The 22,881-nt window shown below is 37.9% G+C and overlaps 1 protein-coding gene across 17 annotated transcripts in view; it reads left to right on the top strand.

The window, feature by feature from the left end:
* ccdc88ab (coiled-coil and HOOK domain protein 88ab) overlaps nt 1–22,881 on the top strand; it is a 244,703-nt gene that overhangs the window by 137,079 nt on the left and 84,743 nt on the right. For 16 of the 17 annotated variants that reach the window (XM_080200420.1, XM_080200417.1, XM_080200421.1 and 13 more), the window contains 2 exons: nt 5,326–5,453; nt 8,201–8,342. In XM_080200420.1, the coding sequence (XP_080056546.1) occupies nt 5,326–5,453; nt 8,201–8,342 (270 nt within the window). The remainder of the gene's footprint in view (nt 1–5,325; nt 5,454–8,200; nt 8,343–22,881) is intronic. The other variant, XM_080200410.1, reaches the window with a different exon arrangement.

Below are 22,881 nucleotides of genomic sequence, written 5' to 3' on the forward strand. Positions count from 1 at the left end.
TGCACGGGAATACCATCATCAAGTTTCCCTCCAAACCACACACCATGCTGACTTAAAATTATATTGCCATTCCTTCACTGTTGGCTGGGTCAAGATTCTGAAAGTCCTTTCTGAGCAGCACTTTAGGTTGTATCTATACCTCATGGACTGCAGTGGTTGAAGAAGGTGGTTCACCACCACCATCTCAGGCAATAAATGCTGGTTTAGCCAGCAATGATGCATCCCGTGAAAGAGAAAAATCCATTGAATTATAATGAAAGAGTAGGTTTGGACAAAGGAATGTAACAAAGCAATCAGGTATCACAAAAGTGAATTGGCAGATGATGCAGTGCTTGTACATTAAATGTGTCCAAAAAGTTAAATGAAGTGATGACTCCATACAGAGTAAGTGCTATGATCTCACTTGATGAATAATGGTGAGGAGAGACTGATTGCATTTGTCTCATTCATTCTCAATGCTAGTGAGTGAAATTATGCTCAGAATTTGAAGCAGAGATTTTAATTTTTGGAATAAGAAATTTCATGAATATTCATGATCATAGTTTCATGATCAAAACTGATCTTCAGCCACTGATTGAATCAGTGCCACTTTATTTGCAGCTGAAATCTAAAGATGGACTTTGATTTTTGTCAGCTTGAGTACAATTTTAAATGCAGATGATTGGAAGATCATTGTAATGTTGGTATGTAGTCTGGATTACCATCCACATCAGAGGTAGAGACCAGCAAGGTAGATGTATTTTTTTTTAGATGTATGTGTTGCCAGTCACAGCAGATAACAATGATATAACATTCATAATGACTCTGTATTGTAAGGGTATACAACTATGTGGCAAATTAGTGGCCAATATTGATACTGGATTTAAATCAGGCCCTTTTCATGTGTAAGAATAAGTTGCCATTTGCTCATTTTTGCCAGAGTTGTTGGTACCGAAAGGTGTAGATTGTAGTTTACATGTGACCTTTATGATTAACATTTGAAGATGAGCCTGACTGAGTTCAGCAAGAACCTTTGGTGGCCAAGGTTAGATAAGAACATTGAAAACATAGTGAAACACTGCAGGATATGTTAAGCAGTAGAAAAGATGCTACCATCAATATCTTTGTAACCATGGAACTGGCCAGCTAAAGTGTGATGTGGAGATGGTGGCGTCGGACTGGGGTAAGCACAGTAATAAGTCTCACAACACCAGATTAAAGTCCAAAAAGTTTAATTGGTAGCACAAGCTTTCGGAGCACTGCCCCTTCATCAGGTGAGTGGGAGTTGTGTTCACAAACGGGGCATATTTAGACATAAACTCAATTTGAATTTGTGTCAGTATATACCCTGTTTGTGAACACAACTCCCACTCAGCTAAAGTGTGGCAGAGGCTGTATATAGATTTTGTAGAATTTAAAGGGCAGCAGTTGTTCATTATGATTGATAGCTGTTCAAAGTGGGTTTTGGGATTTCTAATGAATCAAACAGCCAGCAGAACTCCAAATACTTTGTGTAGTGCTGGTTATGGGTTTCCAGAGGAAATTGTGTTTAACAACAGATCTCAGTTTTGCTCAGAAGAGTTTGTAAAATTCCTGCGAATGAATAAGGTAAATGCACAAGTTCCACGTATTATCCTGCTTCATATGGAGCAGCAGAGCGCACAGTACAAGTTAAGTATGCCCTTGTTGAGCAAATGTTGGATAAAAATTGGCACAAAAGTCAATTGCCATTGAACCTCAAACTGGCCATTTTTAAAATTTACTGTAATACTCCTCCCAATACTACTGGTAGTACACCAGCTGAATTCTTTTCTATAAGACAGTCTATAACGAGGTTTTAATTGCTGAAGCCACATTTAGCACAGACAATAAAAAAAAAGAACAGTTCAAACAGGAAGAGTCATAATAGGGATAGAGTGAGTGAAAGAAATCTGAAATTGAACCAGAAGGTTAGGATGAATGATTGTCATTGTAAATGGTTGAAGTGACTACTTGGAACCATGTGGCCTTTGCACATATTTGATCAGGACGTTTCATGGTAGGAAGGCTAGGTTTGTACATATGGATCATGTTTTACCTTCAGAGGTTCATGAAGAAGAAAGTTGGGAAGGTTCAGTTGCGTCTGATTAATTGGATGACTGGAATACGAGTAGAGTACCAGCAATTATACTCCAACATAAGTTGTGCTTGAAACCAGTTCTAATCTGAGTCAGTCAGATGTGTCTGATGAAGTTTAAGGACAAAATTAGTCTTCTCTTCAGACTCAGCCTAAATGTGTCATGGTTTTTTCCTAAGTTTTGAAAGTTTGAGTCAAGAAAGGTGGTATCGTCTTACAAGTAGGAAACCAGTGTTTAAGTTGCCTTTGTAAATGAAAGAAAAGCAAGAAACGTATGTAAGGTATACAGAATTTGAACACTCTATCTTTTCCATCAAATAAGGAAGAACACTCTCTTGTGGTCATTTGTATATCTATGTGTAAACCAGTGTTTCCCAAACTGGATACCGCTGAACCCTGGGGTTCCGTTGGACACACCTAGGGGTTCTGCTGTAGGTCAGACTGATGTGTAATATTTGAAAAATGTTATGGAGCTGTTAGTCAAATCATAGGCTGGTTTCTCCCTTCGTTGGCTGCTAAGCCTACGAGCAGCCAATGAAGCCAATTTCTGATTGGACAAGCTGGAACCTGTGGGAGAGTAAGCACTCAAAACTCCAGGGGAAGAGTGAGGAAGAAAGGAGACATCAGAATGAGGTAAGCAGTGATAATGGGGTGGATGGAGGTGGAGAAAGAAGTGGGGGGAGAGAGGACAGTGTGTGGTCAGCTTCAGTTGGTGCCAAGTGTGGGAGAGAGGGGGAGAAATCAATGCAGTAGATAGCTAGGGAATGATGTTGGTGGTATGAACCAAAGACATTTCCTTTGGTCTTCCTAAACTTAGAGGAAATTTTCACTCAACTATTGCGAGAGGCCAAAAAAGCAGTGTGAGAAATTGGAGACAGTGGAAGGGTCAAAAGAAGTGAAATACAATTGGGTGTTACTGTACAAGTGGAATTTGGTGGCTTTAGTGGTTGTCAGGGCCGTATATCAGTGAGAATTAGTACAGGGAACCAAGGATAGACCCTTGGTGGCCTCCAGAGGTAATGTGCAGGAAACTCGAGAGAAACCAATGTAGGTAATTCTCAGGTTACAGCTGGACAGTGAGGAAGCCTACTCAGCTGGACAACAGCGTGGAAAAATCATTTGGCCAATGGTGACAGCTAACAGGTGCAGAAGGATGAGGAGAAATTGTTGCATCACTGTCACTTAAGATGCTTTTATGACTGAGGAGCTATTTAATTACTGTAACAGGAATTGGGGGTTCAAATGTGGATTTGTTCGAACAACAAGCACAGATTTGGAAGGCAATAAAATCAATCATGCAATAAGTAATAAATGAATATAATCTCGAAACCATATGACAAATGTATACAAATATCTGATCTGGAAATTTATCTTAAGGGAGGAAACATTTGACCTCACCTAACTTCACTTTGAGCTAAGAGCAATGGGTTACTAAACTTGATTTTAAAAAAAAATTCTATCTTTATTCCAGATTTGCAGAATTTGTTATATTTTGCTCTTTTACTGATCTTGCAACTTGACTTCTGCAGTAACTTGTTCTTATACTTTGGCCTTGAACTTGCTAGCAAAAAAAAACGTATGTGGGTGGTGCAGGCCATCATTCAGTGCAATTGGTGAGCAAATTAAAAGATTAAAACGATAAACTGTGAGTTGCAAAACGTCAAACTTATTGGTCAATTTACACCCACTCTGTTTTTGCATTACACAAAAAACTTTCCACCTCTAGCCTCCCTATTATTTTGAAGAACTTGCTGGATTATCATATTACAATAATTGCCTATTAAATGTGTAAGTCCAGCAGTTAATAATGTTGGCATCTTCTAATATTATGATAATTGTTAATGCATGTCTAACAATCTCTGGCCCAGATATTGAAGTGTTCTGTCTCATTCCTGTTTATGGTACACTTTTCTTGAATTTCAAATGTTTATTCTTTTTACTTCTGTTTCTTTAAATTCAATCCTTCTTTCCATCTGTTTATTTCTCCATCTGTACCTGCTTTGTGTATAATTCATCCCATAAGAAAGAAAGACTTAAGTTTATATAGTGTTTTTCATGACCACTGACATTGCAAATAATTTTAGCTATGCCAACTTCCTGAGATGAAAACCATTTTCAGATTTAAGCCCCATTGAAAGGAAACCCTGAGGTACAGGCCCCAAACAGGTGCTAACTGCAGCCTGTAATTGTCAAAGGCTGGATATTGGACCACTCCTACAATAACTTATTTGGCCGGCTGTGACTGTGGAATGGGGGAATTAAATGAGGGCCATTGCATTTTTATGGAGCCAGGAGACACCCCCAGTCTACCTGGCCCCAGTAAAATAAAAAGGGGGAAGAAAAAGTTTGAGCTTTTTTGTGGAGCAGTTTCCAGCTGTCCCTTGAAGAACAATCAGACCATTTGCTAGCTGATAAAAATGAACAGTGTACACACACCTGAAGCTTTGCCCATTTCTACTTTGAAGTAGTAATTGGATGTCCTATAACCAGATGCCTAATTTACATATTTAAACAACATCCACCAAAACTGATGGGTGTACTGTGTACACCCATTTATAGGCCTAGCTGTGAATTGTAGCTGATGTTTTGATGAAAGGTCATAGACCTGAAATGTTAGCTCTGATTTTTTTTTTGTTCCACAGATGCCGCTAGACTTGAAGAGTTTGTTTTTATATTTGCATGAATTTTATTGGGTTGGCTTTGAGAGACCATGGTTTCCCTTCCTTTTGTTTTGTTTGCCACCTATTTTTCAGAATGAGATGAACAGCAATTACAATAACCTTCCACCCCCATCCATCTTGTGTTTTAAGTGCTCACGTATCTCATTAGTAGTTTCTAAATTTACCACAGCACTTTTTCTGTATTATGTTTCTCGTGTAATAAATAACTCTCACAAAAGTTAAGACTAATTCATTTCTGTTGCACAAGTCAAATATTGAGGCTCAATTTTGCTGACCCTTGTGCACTATCTGCTCGTCTTTTGTAAATGCTGATCTGTTGTTTGCTTGTTTTAAGGTTGGCAGCATTAATATTTTCTTTTAATGTTAAGTTCAGCAGCTGGTTTAGTAATTAGCTGGATTTGTTAATAAGGAGTATCTCACTTTTTTTTTACAATACTTTATAAAACTGTGTTTATGATATGAAAAATTGTGCACATCTTAATTTTCAGAGAACGAGCTTTAACACTTGGTGCTTATGAGAAATTTTACTAAATGCTGTGATGTTTGCAGGAGCTTGTAAATGAGAAATTGCATGCTCAACAAATGAGCAATGATTTGGAAAAATTGACTCATGAACTGGAAAAGATTGGGCTGAACAAGGAGCGCCTCCTTCATGATGAACAAAGCACTGATGACAGGTAAGAATGATAAATTTAGAATTTAAAAGTAGATAACATTTGCATTAATGCTATAAAAAGCCTCCAACTTGAAATATGAATATACTACCAGTGACAATGAGGAATGCATGTATGTGCCTGTATAAGTGAACACATACTGACTGTCCCAAATAATTTATATACCAGATGCAAGCTTCACCTTGAAACAAATGTCATTATGTTCTTCAAATCAACTGCAATGTCTTGTGGGTAAAACATGGGGCAAATGGATATGAGTGAGTTAACAACAGTTAAGAGAAATGCTTTTTATGGAACAAAGATCACTACCCAGCACTAGAGAGGCAGGAAACTGCTGCTGCTTGAATTAAATGCTTACATGGTTCTACCTCAGGGATGAAGTGGTTTTTCTGCCACTATGGGTCCTGGGTAAAGAATGAACATTCCACAAAAGTTGTGAACTCTGCAACTTAAAATTTCATTCCACAGTTTATCAAAACCAGGGTGATCTTATCCAAGCATTGACTTTAACAGCCCGGGAGATGAATGATATACATTTCTTGTGATGGTGCGCCCCCACACAAAATGTGTGGCAGCTTAAATAATGATTGACTATTACTCTAGAGTTGGGTGTCCAAATGAGGTTGAACCTTACTAATTTTAAATAACATCAATACCTACCTTTTCTACAAACTGCTGCTTGATTCTGACACCCAAAGCTATGACTGGTTGGGGAGAATTGGGATTTGGGCACCCTGAGAATCATAGTGGGCTCAAGAGTTTGGAGGAAACTGAGATGGGGAATAGGGCTGAGGAGAGATGGACGTGAGAGTGGAACAAACAGGATTGGGATCCTGGGAGAGTTGGGGAATGGTTTTAATGCTCACTTTGCTGCTGCTTTCACTTGGTCTGCAGAGAGACCTTACACAACTCAGCAGTCTTTGAAATAAAATATATCAGAGAATAAAAGATTGATCAGGGAAATGGAATTGCAGAAGGGGCATCACCTGACAGACAGGGATAATGAGCTGATAGTGATGGTAAACTTACTTTTGTGGACCAAATCCATGGAGCACTTGCACTGTGCTTGTAAAATGAGATTTTAAGAAACTGTTGCAACATGCATACCTGTATGTCTCATTAGGCATTGTGAGTATATAAAATAATTTTTAAAAAAATTTTAGAAACATTTTTATGTTGTGGTGTTATGAAAATTTTAATTACCTACTTAATATTACTGAACTGCTTAATTCCTTTTTATTTGTTCGTGTTGGGGATCACATTAATGTTGTAGTGTTAAAACGGGTCTTATTGACAAATAGCTTGGGAAGCACTGCCCCAAGATGTCCCGAATTTTTATGTTTTCAAAAAAATAAGCCTACCTAATAAGAATCTTTTAAATGCAAATCGAATGAGACCCTGGCATTTCAGATGAAGTGAAAATGTATTCTTGAATTCATCTTTTGAGAAGTTACTCTTCATTACCTTTATTACATGTACTCACTTTTTAGAATGTAAATATAAAACTCTCACCCCAGCTTCCGTTGGTACCAACTTGCCTTGGGTAAACATTTGTTCCCAGTGTTACGAAGCTAATCAACATATCAAAACCCTAGTTCCATCAACCCAGGCAAATCTGCCTGTCTTCCGATTTCCATTTTTAAAATAACTTGTTTCCCTTGAAACATACGCCTGCCAAAACACATTTCCAATTATTCGATTTCTTATTTTTCCCATTCTATCATGATGTCCTAACAGTAATAGATTTTAACCTAGATGTGGAAGACACAAACTGGCAAAGAATTTTGCACTGAAGCTACAAGTTAAGTTATTTTGAACACTTCAAAAAAAAATATATACTTGCATATAATCTAGACTTTTGAGTATCAAAAATGGCACAACGTTTTCAGATCCACATACTGAAGAAGTTAGTTCTTAGAATTGTAGATTCATTACAACACAGAAGGAGGCCGTTCAGCCAATCATATGCATGCTGGCTCTCTGTGGAGAAATTCAATCAGATCCATTTCCCCTCAGGCCCTGTGGCCCTGTAAGTTTATTTCCCTTAGACCCAAACACTTCCCTTTTGAAATCATTCTTCGTCTTTGCTTCCACCACCCTCAGAGGCAGCAATTTGCAAATCATTACCATTCAGTGTATTAAAAATGGGATTCTTCACATCTCCCCCCTTTATCTCGTTCCCAAAATCTTAAATATGTGTCCTTTAGTCCTTGCACCACCAGCTAATGGAAACAAACTTTGTTTGTCTACCTTATCTAACCCTGTCATTTTAGGCCTCCCATCAATTCCCCCCTCAATCTTTGTCCCAAGGAGAACATCACCAGCTTCTCGAACCTAACCTTGTAGCTAAAATCCCTGATCCTGAGAACCAATCTGCTTAATCTTCTCTGCATCCTCTCAAGGACCCTCACATTTTTCCTAAAGTGTGGTAACCAAAGTTGGAAACGACACTCTAGTTATGGCCTAACCAGAGCTTTAAATGCGTTTAGCATAATATTCCTGCATATGTACTCAATGTGTCTATGAAGCGAACAGATTCCATAGTGCTTTGCTAACTATTCTCAATATGACCTGCCACCTCCAAAATTCTGTGCACATGAACCCCCAAAAATGATTTGTCTCAAGCTCAACTTTAGTACCCTTTCTGTTTTGCATTTACTGTATCTTTGCATCAGATTGTAAGTAAATTGTTCTAAACCATAGTTTAGAAAACCTCTAACTCCTTTTCTATGTCAATATCCAACTTTCAGCAGATATAAACTTTTGGAGTCCAAACTTGAAAGCACACTAAAAAAATCTCTTGAGATTAAAGAAGAGAAAATTGCCAGTCTTGAAGCACGTTTAGAAGAATCAACAAATTTGAACCAGCAACTACGTCAGGAATTAAAGACGGTGGGGCCTCAACAAAATATAATTTTTTTCAACTTTATTTGAAAAGAGTTAAAGCTGTTTTCACAATATGAATCTCAAAAATAATCTTGCATGCCAGCTTCATAAACATGTGCTGAATATGTACTTACACGTAAGAAATGCCACCACTTCCTAATTACTCTGCCATTCCAACTTGGACCACTGTTCCTTCATTGTTTCTTGATCAAAATCCTTGAATTCTGTAACTAACAGCTCTGAGACTACCTTCACCACCATCTTTTTTAGGCAATTAGGAATGGCAATAAATATGTGCCTTGCCCATGATACCTATATTCCAGGAAAGAATAAAAGAGTAGTTTGCATTATGTGCAAAACTTTGCATGCTAGATAACTGAACTTCTCAATAATGCATCCTGTAATTAAATTTAATCAACTACTGATCATCCTGGGGAAACTTCAATGGAAGCAATATTTTTGAAATCATGTACACAAACTGTAGATTTAAAAAAACACATCTGTGCCTGCGGTAAGCCAGATTTTACAATTTCAACATGGTTACAAATGAGGACAATTTAACTGAGAAATCTTCATGTTCCTTCCACATGTCTTGTCATTTTTGCCTTTATGATGCCAAAAAATACTGAAAATCGTATGAAACATGCATCTGCTTCAGCGTTTACTCTCCTCCCTTCCACAGAACTAAAAAGATATACGTTGAAACAGTGTATCATGGTGTACATCAAACTAAAACATTGGACATAAAGACTCAAGTCAAAGGGCCACAATTTGGAAGCCAGTTTTCCCTGCTTTTTGTAAAATGGGGATGCCATTACCAATTTAATAGACATTTCCCATGCATGAATGGTATTTTGATACATATCCAATACCATATTTATTCAGGCAATGTTCAGATGTCCCTGGTGGTCATCTTAACCTTGTATATACTTTTATATGGAATGTAAAGCCTTTTTATGAACTTTGCTTTAAAATTATTTAAAAACTAGTCTGTGTTCTCTGTTTGTGTAGCCCCTTAAACAGAATTCCTTATAAGAAGTAGTAATATCCTGATCCTGTTTAACAAATGCAATGAAAACCAACCCCATGCATATTTAGAAGCACTAACACCATCAAATCAAGGAATGTATTGGGTAGCTACAGTAGAAGAATGAGGAAGACATAACTTTATTAGATAATCAACATATTTCCTCATTCATTAGCTCTTAAATGCAAGTATAACACTTCCATATGCAATATTGCAGACTTTTTGCTCAACACCTCGGCAAGGTACAAGTGTCATAATAGATCCTTTTAATGGGGAGGCAGTGCAACTTTTCAGGTATGTTATTCCTGCTGAGATATCTAGCCTACTTTTGGAAAAAAAATTAAATGTTAGATCTCTGTGCCCCAGCACCCCATGCAGGCAGGAGTAGGGCTGGCGGTGTTAAATTATCCCATGTAACCCTACAGCACTGCACATGCTCCAGTTTCCACTTTTACAGCAGATAATGTCAGTGTCGCCGAGTTTTCTGTTCTAGAGTGACAAATTTGACATTAATATTTAAGTTAGCCTCCTATCATGCTATAGGAATTGATTACTGCTGCAAAGGTTTCCTGAAGTTTGGAAATATCAGCAGTCAAACAGGGGAGATTGAGATTAAGGTGGAAAAGGGTGCGAGAGCCAATCTGAATAAAGATTCAATACATGCAGTTGTTTCTCAATTTCTTTTGGGAAACTATTTGACAAGAGCGTTTATTCAAAACTTACAATTCGAAGGACTTCACACAGACACGATATTAGGATAAGTGGTTGCCATAGTTGCTTTTCATTGGACTTTGGCCAATAAATACTACTGGCAAGGGCATACTTTGACCTGCAGAAAAGGGAATTGAGGTCAATAGTGCAAAATTATACTGTCACTTCAAAAGACTAATGTGCAGAAAAAAGTACTTTAAAACATCAGACAATACAAGGTCTTTTCCCGTATCCTACATTACTACATTAGGTATCTGAATATACAGGTTTGGTCTAACATAACTAATGGGATTATTGGGAAAAGATCAGAAGGCATCTTTCACCAAATGGGGTCTACAATGGGGTCATGGTTTCCATGAGGTGCAGGGTGCCATCAACAACACATACTGGGCAATCTAAACAAAGAACAACGCAGCATAGGAAACAGGCCCTTCGGCCCAACGAGCCTGTGCCACTACCTTAACAATGTATTTTTCCTACATCTCCCTTGACCCATGTCTATGCTTAGCATAAACCTCCCTGTCAGGTCTACCAGGAAAATTTCTCACCAAGAGGGATTGCATTCCAGTGTTTAGCTAGTGTGCAGTTGCATTGAAAGGTTCATGTCGGTCTTTGTTCCCTGGGAGCTACCATGATGTTTTCATTCTGCAACAATACAATTTCCTTCACATGTTTCAACCTGAAACTAGCCTTAAGGGTTGCTGCTGGGCAACGAAGGAAATCCCATTCAATGGCATCTATCAGTGCCATTGATTGTTAGATTCAAAGGAAACCTCGACTCACCAGTAAATGGCCATGTGCTGCACCTGCGTGCCATGTCATGGTTGCAAAGACTAGAGGTGTAGAAGGCATAAATTGCTGAGCACTCACCATCTGATGAGGATCCCGGTTGAAAGGAAGAGAAAGCTGGGGTACCCAACGCCATTCTAGCCAGTCATAGATCTAATACTTTGTAATTACAGTTAGTCACTAATGTAGGACCAAAGTAACTAGCACCACTACCACTAATTTGAGCAGTCCTATTATTAACCATCTATCCATAGTCCGTCACCAATTGATCTTAATCAATTCATGGTTTTTGAATCAAGATCAAGGATATTTTTCTTTTTCCTATAACTGTGCCTTTCATAGAGGTAGTGGCAGGCTAAGCCATTCCATACATTGCCAGCAAGCATCTCTGAAATCAATGATTTCTAGGTTTTGGAGCTATGAGAACCCATCAAAGACTGCTCCACCTGTCCAGTCATAGCCAGTGGGAGAGAAGTTGGCATATCAAATGCTGGTTGAAAGTAGCCAGTAGATGCTATTGGAAACACTTCAAGAGGAGCTTGCACTTCCATCACCCCTTTCTGGGCCAGCAGCACACAATTCCTTGGATAGGGTTGGTCTCATTTGCAGTTTGTCAGATAATGAAGCAGTCCATGTCCACGTGCAGCTAAACCTGGACAACAGTGAGGCTTGGGCACAGCATTAATGCTACTCAATGGCAGCGACTCTCTCCAACAAACGAGGAAGCTGACCACAGTATCTTAAATATTCAATGTATTAGTATTGTTGAGGCTCCTACCAATCATTCAACATCTTGAGGGGTTGCCATTGACCATAAACTTAATTGAATTGGTCATGTTTATAATATGGGTACCAGAGCATGGTCAGAAGCTAGGTAATCTTCAGAGGGTACCTCCTGTTCTGACTTCCCAAAGCCTTTTCACCTAACATGGGGTTGTAATGAAACACTGTCCACTTATCTGGATGAACAAAGCTGCAAAAACACACAGGCTTGTCACCATACAGGGCCAAGCACCCATCCATTGCTATAAGCATTACTCCTCTCACCATTGTTGCTTTCAACATCTCATTCCTAAAGAAAAACAGCTAATACTCTCAACCAAAATCAACACAGGAACGAGTGCGAATATCTTACCAATCGGAATCCAGTAATAGGCATCTGGATTGTTGGAAGTCAGTGATGCAGTCTATGACGGACAAACTTCATTGCTTAGATACTTTGGCATTTAAAATGTAGCTAAGCAGATCTGCATGGAAATCACAAATATTCTGTCTGGTGGATGCAGGCGAATTAAGTTGTAGCCGTGTTTTCTGGAGCTCCAACATTGTGGCCATTGAGTCAGTCCATGACCTACAACAGATGTACCCAGATAGATTTGATGCCATAAGAGACTTCAGAGATGATGCTGGACTGCGCCTTGGAGAAGATGCAATTCCATCCATCTGCCCACACTAAAGAGCAAGTTGGATGATAGAATAAACTAGGTATCTGACAAGGTATGCTGTGTATTGACTAGGGATTAACAATGTCAATAAGGATGTGCAAAGTATGCCAGGGAGGGAACAGCCACATCAACAGAAAAAACTTTTATATCCTCATGAAGTTCCATCAGACCCTTGGTCTAAAATTGCAACAGATTTACTCACTATCCATGACGATGACTTTGTCCTAGTCACTGACCACTTTTCAAAGTTTCTAATTATCAGGCAATTGAAAGATACCTCAAGTACATTTGTGACAGATACAATGAGTTAAATTTTCAGTTTGTTTAGCACGCCTGAAGCGATCATATCAGAAAACGGGCCTCAGTATACTGGCAGACCTTATAGGGACATATGTGATGCCACACTATCCCAAATCTAGAAGTCCTGCTGAGCAAATGATTTGCACTGTTAAATCATTATTCATAAGGTGCAGTGAAACAGAACAAGGTTGCCACATCACCATGTTACGTTTAAGAGCAACATTATTAGTTACCCTCACCAGAGGAAATCATGTTCAGATGACAGGTTAGGGAGAGCCTTGCCAAGCCATCACCTCTGCCATTTCACAGAAGTACGGGAGAAACTTCTCAAAAACAAGGGAGAATGAAAATGATGTATGACTTGCACACAGGTGCGGAACTACCTATTTGGCATGTGGGACAAAACATTCAAGTCATAATACTATCCAAGGAATTTGGTTAGCCTCAGAAATATCCAAATTGAGCAGTGAGCCTAGATCCAATGAAGTCTCAACATGGAAGGAACAGAAGCCAGCTAAGGGAATGGTACAACTATGTAACACCCAGCAGTCCAACTGTGTCTGGAATACATCCAAAGATGGACTGGAAGAGCAAGATTGTTGACAACATGAAAACGACAGTTCAAGAAACCAACAATGTCTACAAGTTGAGAACATCCAAATGTTAAGTGTACATCTCAGGAAGGTCATATCATTACAAGATCAGGGAGAACTGTAAAACTAATTGTATATTATATAGCGCCTTAAATTCTTAAGCCTTTAAGTTCTTGAACAGGATTTATTTTTGTAAATAGTGTAGCTTGTGAAACTAACATATATGTATTTTTACTCTTCAAGTAAACAAATCAACATTTAGTTTACCAGTCCTGTGAAAGATTTGGAAATTTGTATTAAGCAAACGTAAACTTGACAACAACCAGCACAACGTGGCTTCAGTATCTACAATCTATAGGATGCACTGTAACACTCATCAAGGCTTCTTCAACAGTACCTCCCAAATATTTTTGGAAGTAAGGGTCTGGTGAGAATGAGAAACTTAAGAAAATAGTATTCGATTGAAGTGCTCAAGGTATGCGTTTCTGCACTAGTGCGTGACTCGTGTGTCCTGTCATGGTGCACCCCAGAAAGAATGAGTTCATTCATTTTACGAACATATGAACAAAGAGCAGGAGTAGGCCATTCAGCCCCTTGAGTCTGCTCCATCATTTATTAAAATCAGTGCTGATCCGAGTAACCTCAAATCTGCATTCCACCTACTTCTGATGACCTATCATCTCCTTGCTGATCAAGAATCCATCCACCTCTGCCTCAAAAATATTCAAAGTCTCCCTTCGGTTCCAGAGATTCTTCAAATGACAGGGCCTGCTGCTCTGTGATTGCCTGGAAAAGATTAAGAAGATGGTTATGATTCAGTCATGGAAATGTACAAATGCTGAATTGCACAAGATTTAACTGATCATGTTTCATTTAGTGCTGAACTTAAATCTAGGTAACTTAGGTTCTGATGAAAGATTACTAGACTTGAAAAATAGCTCTTTCTTTCTCTGCACAGATGCTACCAGACTTGTCAAGTTTTGCCATCAATTTCAGTTTATATTTCAAGAAGACATAGGCTTGTAGGAGATTTGTGTCAGATTAATTCAGTTACCCTGCAACATTACTAGTCACACCAACACCAATGCTAAGGAAGCGTTTTATAATTTGTAGATATTCATGGTTTTTTATCTCCAAAAGCTCTTGCATTTTGTAAATTAGATTGACAGCCTGTGGCGGATTGCCTCCGGTCCTTCTCTACTGCAATAAGTGTGAACAAGAGACCTATGATTATCTGTAAGACATGGCAATATCTGATGAATGGAGTATGTTTGGTGAGGGTGACCATCAGGCAGATGCATTACAAAGTTCAGTGACTCGGAGCCAAATTTCCTCAAGTCACAAACAGTTGCTGCTGAAGTGTTTGCCTAAGGTCACAAATGTTTTCCAGGATTTTCCTCATGCTGCAAACTTGACATATCACTTGTCCTGCCATCCTTAATTGAATTATTTAATTACTTATGGTGCTTTTTATAAATTTTATTAAATAACCATCAAGTTGAACACTGTTTTAAACCCTAGGGAATGAATAGAACGTAATCATTTACCACCAGATTCTTAACTATTAACTTCTTTCCCTGCCATACAGTAACAACCAATTCTAAAGGATGAAAAAGATAGAAAAAGCAAAAGGAAGTAAACACCTCCAAACCCCCAAAGCCGAGGTGGCTAAGGTGATTGACAAATTAGGTTTCAGGACAGGTCAATAGAGATGCAGCGGCAAACATTTAAGGAGATATTTCAAAACACACAATAAGTATGTTCTGTTATAATTCCAGTTGATATAACTAGACAGGAATATCCCAGAATGGAACCCAAGCTCTAAAGGCCAACTGTTACTTTTTTTTAATAAAACTGGAAGGAACAGACTGAATCCTCCACTTACCAGACCAGAAGCTTGCACTCTGATCCTTTGAGCACTCTGTTTAAATAGGCTACTTACTTTTTTTTAAAAAAGTGTCAATTAAATTGCCAATTTGATCAAGGGATCAAATTTGGAAAGGAATAGTGATGAACCAAAATAAGTATGGATTATTATGGGAAATAGAAGAACAGACCATGACAGGAAAACAGTAAATCGACAGATGAGACTAGAGGTTATAAGGATAAAACTGAAGGCTCTGTACCTGAATGCACAAAGCATTCAAAACAAAACAGATGTACTGTGAGCATATGGAAGTAAATGGTATGATTTAATGTTTGTTACAGAGCCATGGCTGCAGAAAGACAGGGATTGGGACCTGAATATTTAAGGGGATAGGACATATAAGAAGGACAAGAATTGAGGAAAAATTTGAGGGGTAGCTCAGTTAGTTAATACAGAATCATAGAATCCCTACAGTGCAGAAGGAAGCCACTTAGCCCAGAATGTCTGCACCAACCACCATCCCACCCAGGCCCTATTCTCATAGTCCCACATATTTATCCTGCTAATCCCCCTGACACTAGAGTCAATTTAGCATAGCTAATCAACCTAACCCATACATCTTTGGACTGTGGGATGAAACCGGAGCACCTGGAGGAAACTCACACAGACAAGGGGAGAATGTACAAACTCCACACAGTGTGACCCAAGGCCAGAATTGAACCTGAGTCCCTGGTGCTGTGAGGCAGCAGTGTTAGCCACTGTGCCGCCCCAATGCCACCAATGGTATTAGTACAATAGAGGGATGGCCTAAGTTCAGAAAACCGGGATGTGGCTATTGTTTGGGTAGAGATGAGAAGTAGTAAAGGCAAAAAGTCACTTGTGGGAGGCCCCATAATAGCAACCACATGGTAGGATGGAGCATAAAGGAAAAAATAATGGGAGATTCTCAGGCACAGTGATAATCATGGGAAATTTTAATCTACATGCAGTCTGGAAAAGTCAGATGAGCAAATGTAGCCTAGATGAGTTCATAGAATGTTTTTGGGATAGTTTCTTAGAGCAGCATGTTATTGAACCAACTGGAGAGCAAACTATACGAGACCTGATATCGTGAAATGAATTGGGAATGATTAGTGATGGCACCCTAGGTAGCAGTAACCATATTATGATTGAATTTTACATTCAGTTCGAGGGAGAGCTCAGTGATGTAAAACTATGTTTCTAAATTTAAATAAGGGCAATCATGAAAGCAGAGGTGGCTAAGGTGATTGACCTGTCCTGAAACCTAATTTGTCAATAGAGATGCAGTGGCAAACATTTAAGGAGATATTTCAAAACACACAATAAGTACATTCTGTTATAATCCCAGTTAATATAACTAGACAGGAGTATCCCAGAATGGAACCCAAGCTCTAAAGGCCAACTGTTACGTTTTAAAAATAAAATGGAAAGGAACAGAGTCACAGGACAGCTAATCAGTTTTAACAACAAGAAAAAGGATCATTTATTAATCATGAAAAGTTGGATTATTGTATTATGCTCCTTTACTCTCCCTTATCTGAACAAATATGCACAGATTTTAAGATTAACATGGGTACAAAATACGTCTTAAAACTACAATGGTCCTATTAACACGCAGTCCTTTTTAAAGCACACAGATTGGCTGTGGTCAAATACATAACATTCTGCTCTGAACCCAAGTTCATGTCTATGGTTTTTCCTCAGAAACCCCCCAGATGACTGTCACATGAGCTTCCAAACTCCACTCCCAAAAAGCATGCTTTAAAATCTCTCATGGTAATACTTCCTCTTGGATTTGTATATCCAAATCCATCAGGGCTTTACAAATTACTCTTTTAATCAAAGTTTCCACTCCACTTTTAACAGTGAATCCAGTCCAGGATTTGCACCAGTGCTTTTTGGAATTTTGTTTCGACTTCTGTACAGAATATTCACAATTGCTTTAATCTCAATTGCCAGACTCTAGGAAATTGTTTCTTTTTGCTCTGAAGTCTGCTGTTCCACTTTAAACCTGATTTCATTACACTGTCATTAAATCCACTTTAAACAAGCATCACATTGCCCAATTATCTAACCACATACATCATACAGTGCAGTTTTCTTAGAATTGCAATGATCTAAAACAAAGGCAATAACTTTTAACAGCATCATCAGAATTATACATGATAACATTATCATAACTCAAGTCTTGTTTTTGTTTCTGATTTTTCCGTTTTCGACTCAGAGTAATGTTTCATTCAGTCTACAGTGCACTTGCTCTTTGTGTCACTTGTAGGCATAGTTCCATTCTCAAGCTCACTTTCCAAATTTCTATTTCAATTTAACACAGTCAAAATGTCATTAGCATCTCAATTCTTCTCTTGTCAAAATTTTAGCTGTTTCAAGAATGTTCTGAAAATGCTTCTTGTGTTCACTCGGAATGGTATCATATTCTTGCTTTGGTTGTCTTTTGACTTTGTTCTGATCTTGTTGTTTCTCCCAGTCGCATTTCAAACAAATTCTTCTCAATTCTGTGAGCCATATCAATCACTTCCTCTGTCACAAGTTTCATAGTTTGTTCTAATCCTTGAACTATTAGGACACATTTTCTGAACTAACTCGGTCCAGTTCTCAGTAGCGTTTGAATGGTCTTTGGCAAACTATTGAACTTGCCTTTCTTCTGTTTACTACATCTTGTGTAATGTCTCCAACAAGCTTTTTAAATCGATGTCTCTGGATATCAACTCAGAAAAATCACTTTGCAGTTTTAGTACCTCTTGTTGACAATTTAGAATTTCTAATTCTGCAGGTACTTTGGTTGTTTTCTTGTTGTCCATTACTGACTTTGATACATCAGTAATATTACTTAAATCAGTTTTTTGCTCAACTCAATCGCTATTCATTTTTTTTGCAGAAACAATTTTCAAATTGCAATGCACTATACCATCCACCACCTTCATTTCCTCCATTTTGCTTTGAAGTTCAAAAATCTTTACTCATTGTTCTTTTCACAACAAAGTTCTCACAGTTCATTATTTTTTGTATTTTAATTATGCATTCGATCAATTGTTCTGATTTATCAGAACCTTCTTTTCTTGTTAAAGGCATTTTCTGCAACACTTCATAAACACTTTGAATTTTGCTCAAACTTGACCCAAAAACTGAAGATCGGCCTTTGCCAAGTTTGCTTTTACAAGTTTATCCTGTTGACTGTTCAAATTCTCAGTCAGATGTTCAGTTTTTTCTGACTGATTCTCAGTTGTCCTCATCAGTTTTTGTTTTCATTCGCGATCTCCTCTTTCATACATGAAAGTTGATTTTCTGTGTTGATCAGATTTTCCTTCAATTGTTGGTAACTGCAATAAGTGTCTCTCCTCTACACAGAAGTTTTCAAAAATTTAAGATTATCATGATCAACTGTCTGCTGTATCACTTGTCATCACATTACTGTCTCCATAAGCTAAAATGTTATCTAGGATAAAATTAGTTCCTCCGGCAAATAATTTAAAAATAATTTCCATTGTAACAATCCCATTTATGGAATTACTTCTTAAATTAACTATACACTAAGAAACAGGTTCATTCATTCCATTAATGCCTCTTAATACTTTTTCCTTCATAAAGCTTCCTGGATACACATTGTATCGTCAGCACCATCAATGATTATTCTGCACCTGTAGCTCTTAAAATTTTGATTTGTTTTGTTATTTTGTTAGACGAGTAAGGGAAAATTTCTCTCTGAAACAAGACATCTAGAACCTCCAATAGCCTGATTTCCTTTGCCAGTAATCGAGTAATTCTCTAAACTAATTTGAGATCTATCCCCCTTTCTCCTTGATTCTTGTATAGCATGTTTCAACTGTACCACTGTGTTATGGTTCAGGTTAGAAACTCCAAAATGTTTTATGAAGCCCACCTGAATCATAAGTTTTGCATCTTGATTTCGGCTAGGATTAGCATGATGTGGTCCCCTTCAGGTATGATTCAAATGACCCATTGGGGAGTTTTTATCAAACAAAGTTTATCTAAGGATATAGTTAACATGTATAGTCAGAAAATTAGCAAGAACTTTTATCAATTACAAAAACAAAACAACCACTATATATGCGTAACCCTTAACAAAGATACCTAATGTGTTCCAATCAAGCTAAAACCCTTGTCATTAGACAAAACCCTTTAAACAGGTTCAATACTATAAAGTCTACTGCTGATGGGTTAATGGAAATTGAGTCCTTAGGTTGAAGTCTGCAGTTCCCTGGATTCACTCTGAACAGTTTGAAGACAAGGCAGCTTCCCAAAACACCAGCAAGAGTCTGGTCCAGCCCCCAACAACAGCAGATTTTCACCCTTTAGGAAAACAATATTTTGTTTTCAGCTAACCAACAGAACTTTCAAAATAACAGGGGAGGGGAAATGCTTCTTTTTAGCTTGTTGTCCCTTCTAAAACTAAAACTCAAACCTACAGCTCCAAACTGAAGATGAAAAAAATGTCTAAAAACAGTTGACAGCCCTCCTAATAATGCAGGATCATAAAACTAATCCCAAAGTAAACACAAACAATCCCATTTAAGCCACTTAAGTAGCAGTAAAAGTACATTTCCAGTCAAGCCAGCAATAGTGACATCATGGAAGCTGTGAGCTAAGAAACCACTGAAGCTGAGAGCTGCAGAAATCATGCTTTCGAAAAAACTTCTTTAAAAGTATGTTAAATGTCACAACTGCACCTGTTTTAACAGCCATTTATTTCCTTGTCAGATGTTTCCTTCCCTACTACTGCAACAGGTCTTCCATTTAATTTCCAACAATCTGCTCAAATATGTCCCACTTTATTACAACAGAAATACTTAGACCTCTGAATGTCACTTCTACACTCAGCCCCTTTTTGATCTGAGGTGAAATTTCCTGATCATTCCCAACAGTTCCATTTTTTTTGACTATTTGTTTTCTTTACTCCTTTCCACTTCTCATGCTTAAAAGAATGATGGAAAAAAATGTTTGGTTCTATGGATTAGTTCATAATCATCAGCTAACTCTGCTGGCTGTCTAGCAGTTTTAGTTTTGTTCCTCTACATGCATCCTAATGATCAAAGGAAATGAATCTTTAAATTCTTCCAAAAGAATCACCTCTTTAAGGGCTTCATATGTTTTCTCTACCTTTAATGCCTAGAGCCAGTAGGCAAAATCATTTTGCTGTACTCTCTCGAATACAACACGAGTTTATTGTACATGTTTTCTTGCATTCTGAAATTTCTGCCTATATGCCTCAGAAACCAACTCTTATGCACTAAGCATAACTTTTGTTACCATGTAATAATCTACAGGTACTTCTTCCAACAATGATGCATACACCTCACTAGTTTTACTATCAGTCTACTTGTAAAAGTAATATCAAAATTTATTTCAGCCATTTCATCTATTTAGCTATCTTTTCAAAAGAAATAAAGAATGCTTCCACACCCTTTTCTTCAAATTTTGGAAGAGCTTGTATAAAGTTAAACTTTCCCCACTAAGTCCTAGTCTATAATTATGTTCTTCCTCAACCTGCTCTGAAGACCCTGCTTGAACTAAAAGTTTCTATCTTTCTGCTTTTCCCTTTCTACTAATTTTCTCTGAAAAACTGTCTTTCTTTGCCTCATGCTTTTATTTCCCTTTTTCCTTTGCCTGCATTTCAAGTTACTTAATTTCTATTTCTCTTTGTAATTGATTTTTTGCTGATTCAATTGGCTCACATTTCAGAGAACTTGGTTTATCAGGCATCCCTTGCAATTTGTAATATTTCACTATGCTTTTAATAATCTCAGCTTCAGGTAATCCTGATTCCAGCTGATCTGCCAATTCAGTTAACTGATTTTTGGTTACTTTCTGTAAACCAGTCTGAGTTACATCTTCCATTTTTAGGAAAGTCTTAGCAATTTCTGACACCATTTTAAATTGTAATCTGTACAACATGATCAGGGAACATCACCAAGGATCAGTGAAAGGGAAGTTATTTTTAACCATTTTATTGGAGCTGTTTGAGGAATTAACACTTTCTGTGGATAAAGGTGGATGTACTGTACTTAGATTTCCAGAACACATGCATTTGTTCAAGTGTCATATCAGAGGTTATTGTGGAAAAAAAAGCTCATAGGATATGAGCATTGGTAGAAGATTTGCTGACTAGCAGGGATTAGACATAAATGGATCTTTCTAAGGTTGGCAAGATGTAACAAGTGGTGTGACACAGGAATCAGTGCTGGGTCTTCAACTATTTGAATATTTTATAAAAAATATTTGGAGGAAAGGATGGATGGCATGATTGCCAAATTTGCTGAAGATAAAAAGATGGGTAAGATGTGAAGAAGACAGAAGGAAACTATATAAGGGGTAACAGGTTGAGTGAATGGGCAAAAATCTTGCAGGCGGTGTACAATATAGGAAAATGTGAAATTGTCCATTTTGACAGGAAGAACAAAAGAGAAACATCTAAGTGGTGAGAGATTTCGGAGCTCGGAGATGCACATGAATCTGAGTGTACTTGTGCATGAATCGCAAAAGGCTAGTATGCAGGTACAGCATGTAATTAGGGAAGCTAAGACATGTTATTTATTGTGAGGTGAATGGAATACAAAAGTAAGGAGGTTATGTTTAGGTTATACAGAGCATTAGCAACATCACATCTACAGTACTGTATGCAGTATTGGTCACCGTATTTAATGAATGAAATAAATACTTTGGAAGTAGTTCAGAGAAGGTTTACAAGACTTAATACCTGGATTGACAAGTTATCTCATGAGGAAAGATTGGATGGACAAGGCTTGTATTAGCTAGAATTTAGAAGATTAAGAGGTGACTTGATTGAAACATACAAGATCCTGAGGGCTCTTAATAATGGTACGAGAATCTAGAATTAGGGGTCACTGTTTGAAAATAAGTTACTTATTTAAAACTGAGATGTGGTGAAGTTCTTTCTCTGGGGGTTGTGAGCATTTGAAAAGGAAATAGAAACAAATTTTTTGAATATTTTTAAGTCGGAGGTGGATAGATTCTTGATAAGAACAGGGTGATCGGTTTTTGGGGATAGGTGGGATGCTGATTTGAGGTTACTGTGGGATCAACCATGATCCTATTTAATGGCAGAGCAGTCTCTAGGGGCCAAATGGCCCAATCCTGTTGCTTTGTTCCTAGTCTCACTGAGAGCCTCTTACTGCCCGGCAGGCATTTAAATGGCTATGGGCAACCTTTTGGAGCAGGCTTTCCACTGACTCCTCCCTGCCATGTTTGATTCTGACTCAGAAATCTAAGTACAATGTGGGCAGATGGGATTATGGGGACCCTGGCAAATCTTAGCCATTGAGCTGATAGTCCTGCTCAGCTGCATGAAGAAAATTCAGCAGTGTTTTTTCAAGGCATGAAAATTATTCCAGGTTAGAAGTAACTTTAAGACCCTCCTTCAAATTTTGGCTTAAGAGGTTCCCACAAAAGGTGAATGCTGTACTTTATTGAAAAGCCTGACCTAATAGAGAATAAAGAAAACAACTACTGCTATACAATTTGCAAACTTCTGTTTACCGTAGTCATGTTCAACTGTGTGTTTTGACATTAATTATATAAAGAAAGGCATATAACTTGTTGTTTTTGTTTTATTGTCAAGATCGGCAACACTATTTATTCCTGTCATACTTGGAGACAAAATTGCAATGGTTCATCACCATTAGAAGAACATCCAAGAATTTAAATTGAAAGTAAAATTGAAGGATCTGTTTTCGTTGTTGTAGCCACTTGCCTGCCATCATGATATTGGATATTATTGTAATATAGTAATGAATGCCTT

The sequence above is a fragment of the Carcharhinus amblyrhynchos genome, chromosome 12 (assembly GCF_965287045.1).
Source record: "Carcharhinus amblyrhynchos chromosome 12, sCarAmb.v2.hapA, whole genome shotgun sequence".
NCBI lineage: Eukaryota > Metazoa > Chordata > Chondrichthyes > Carcharhiniformes > Carcharhinidae > Carcharhinus > Carcharhinus amblyrhynchos.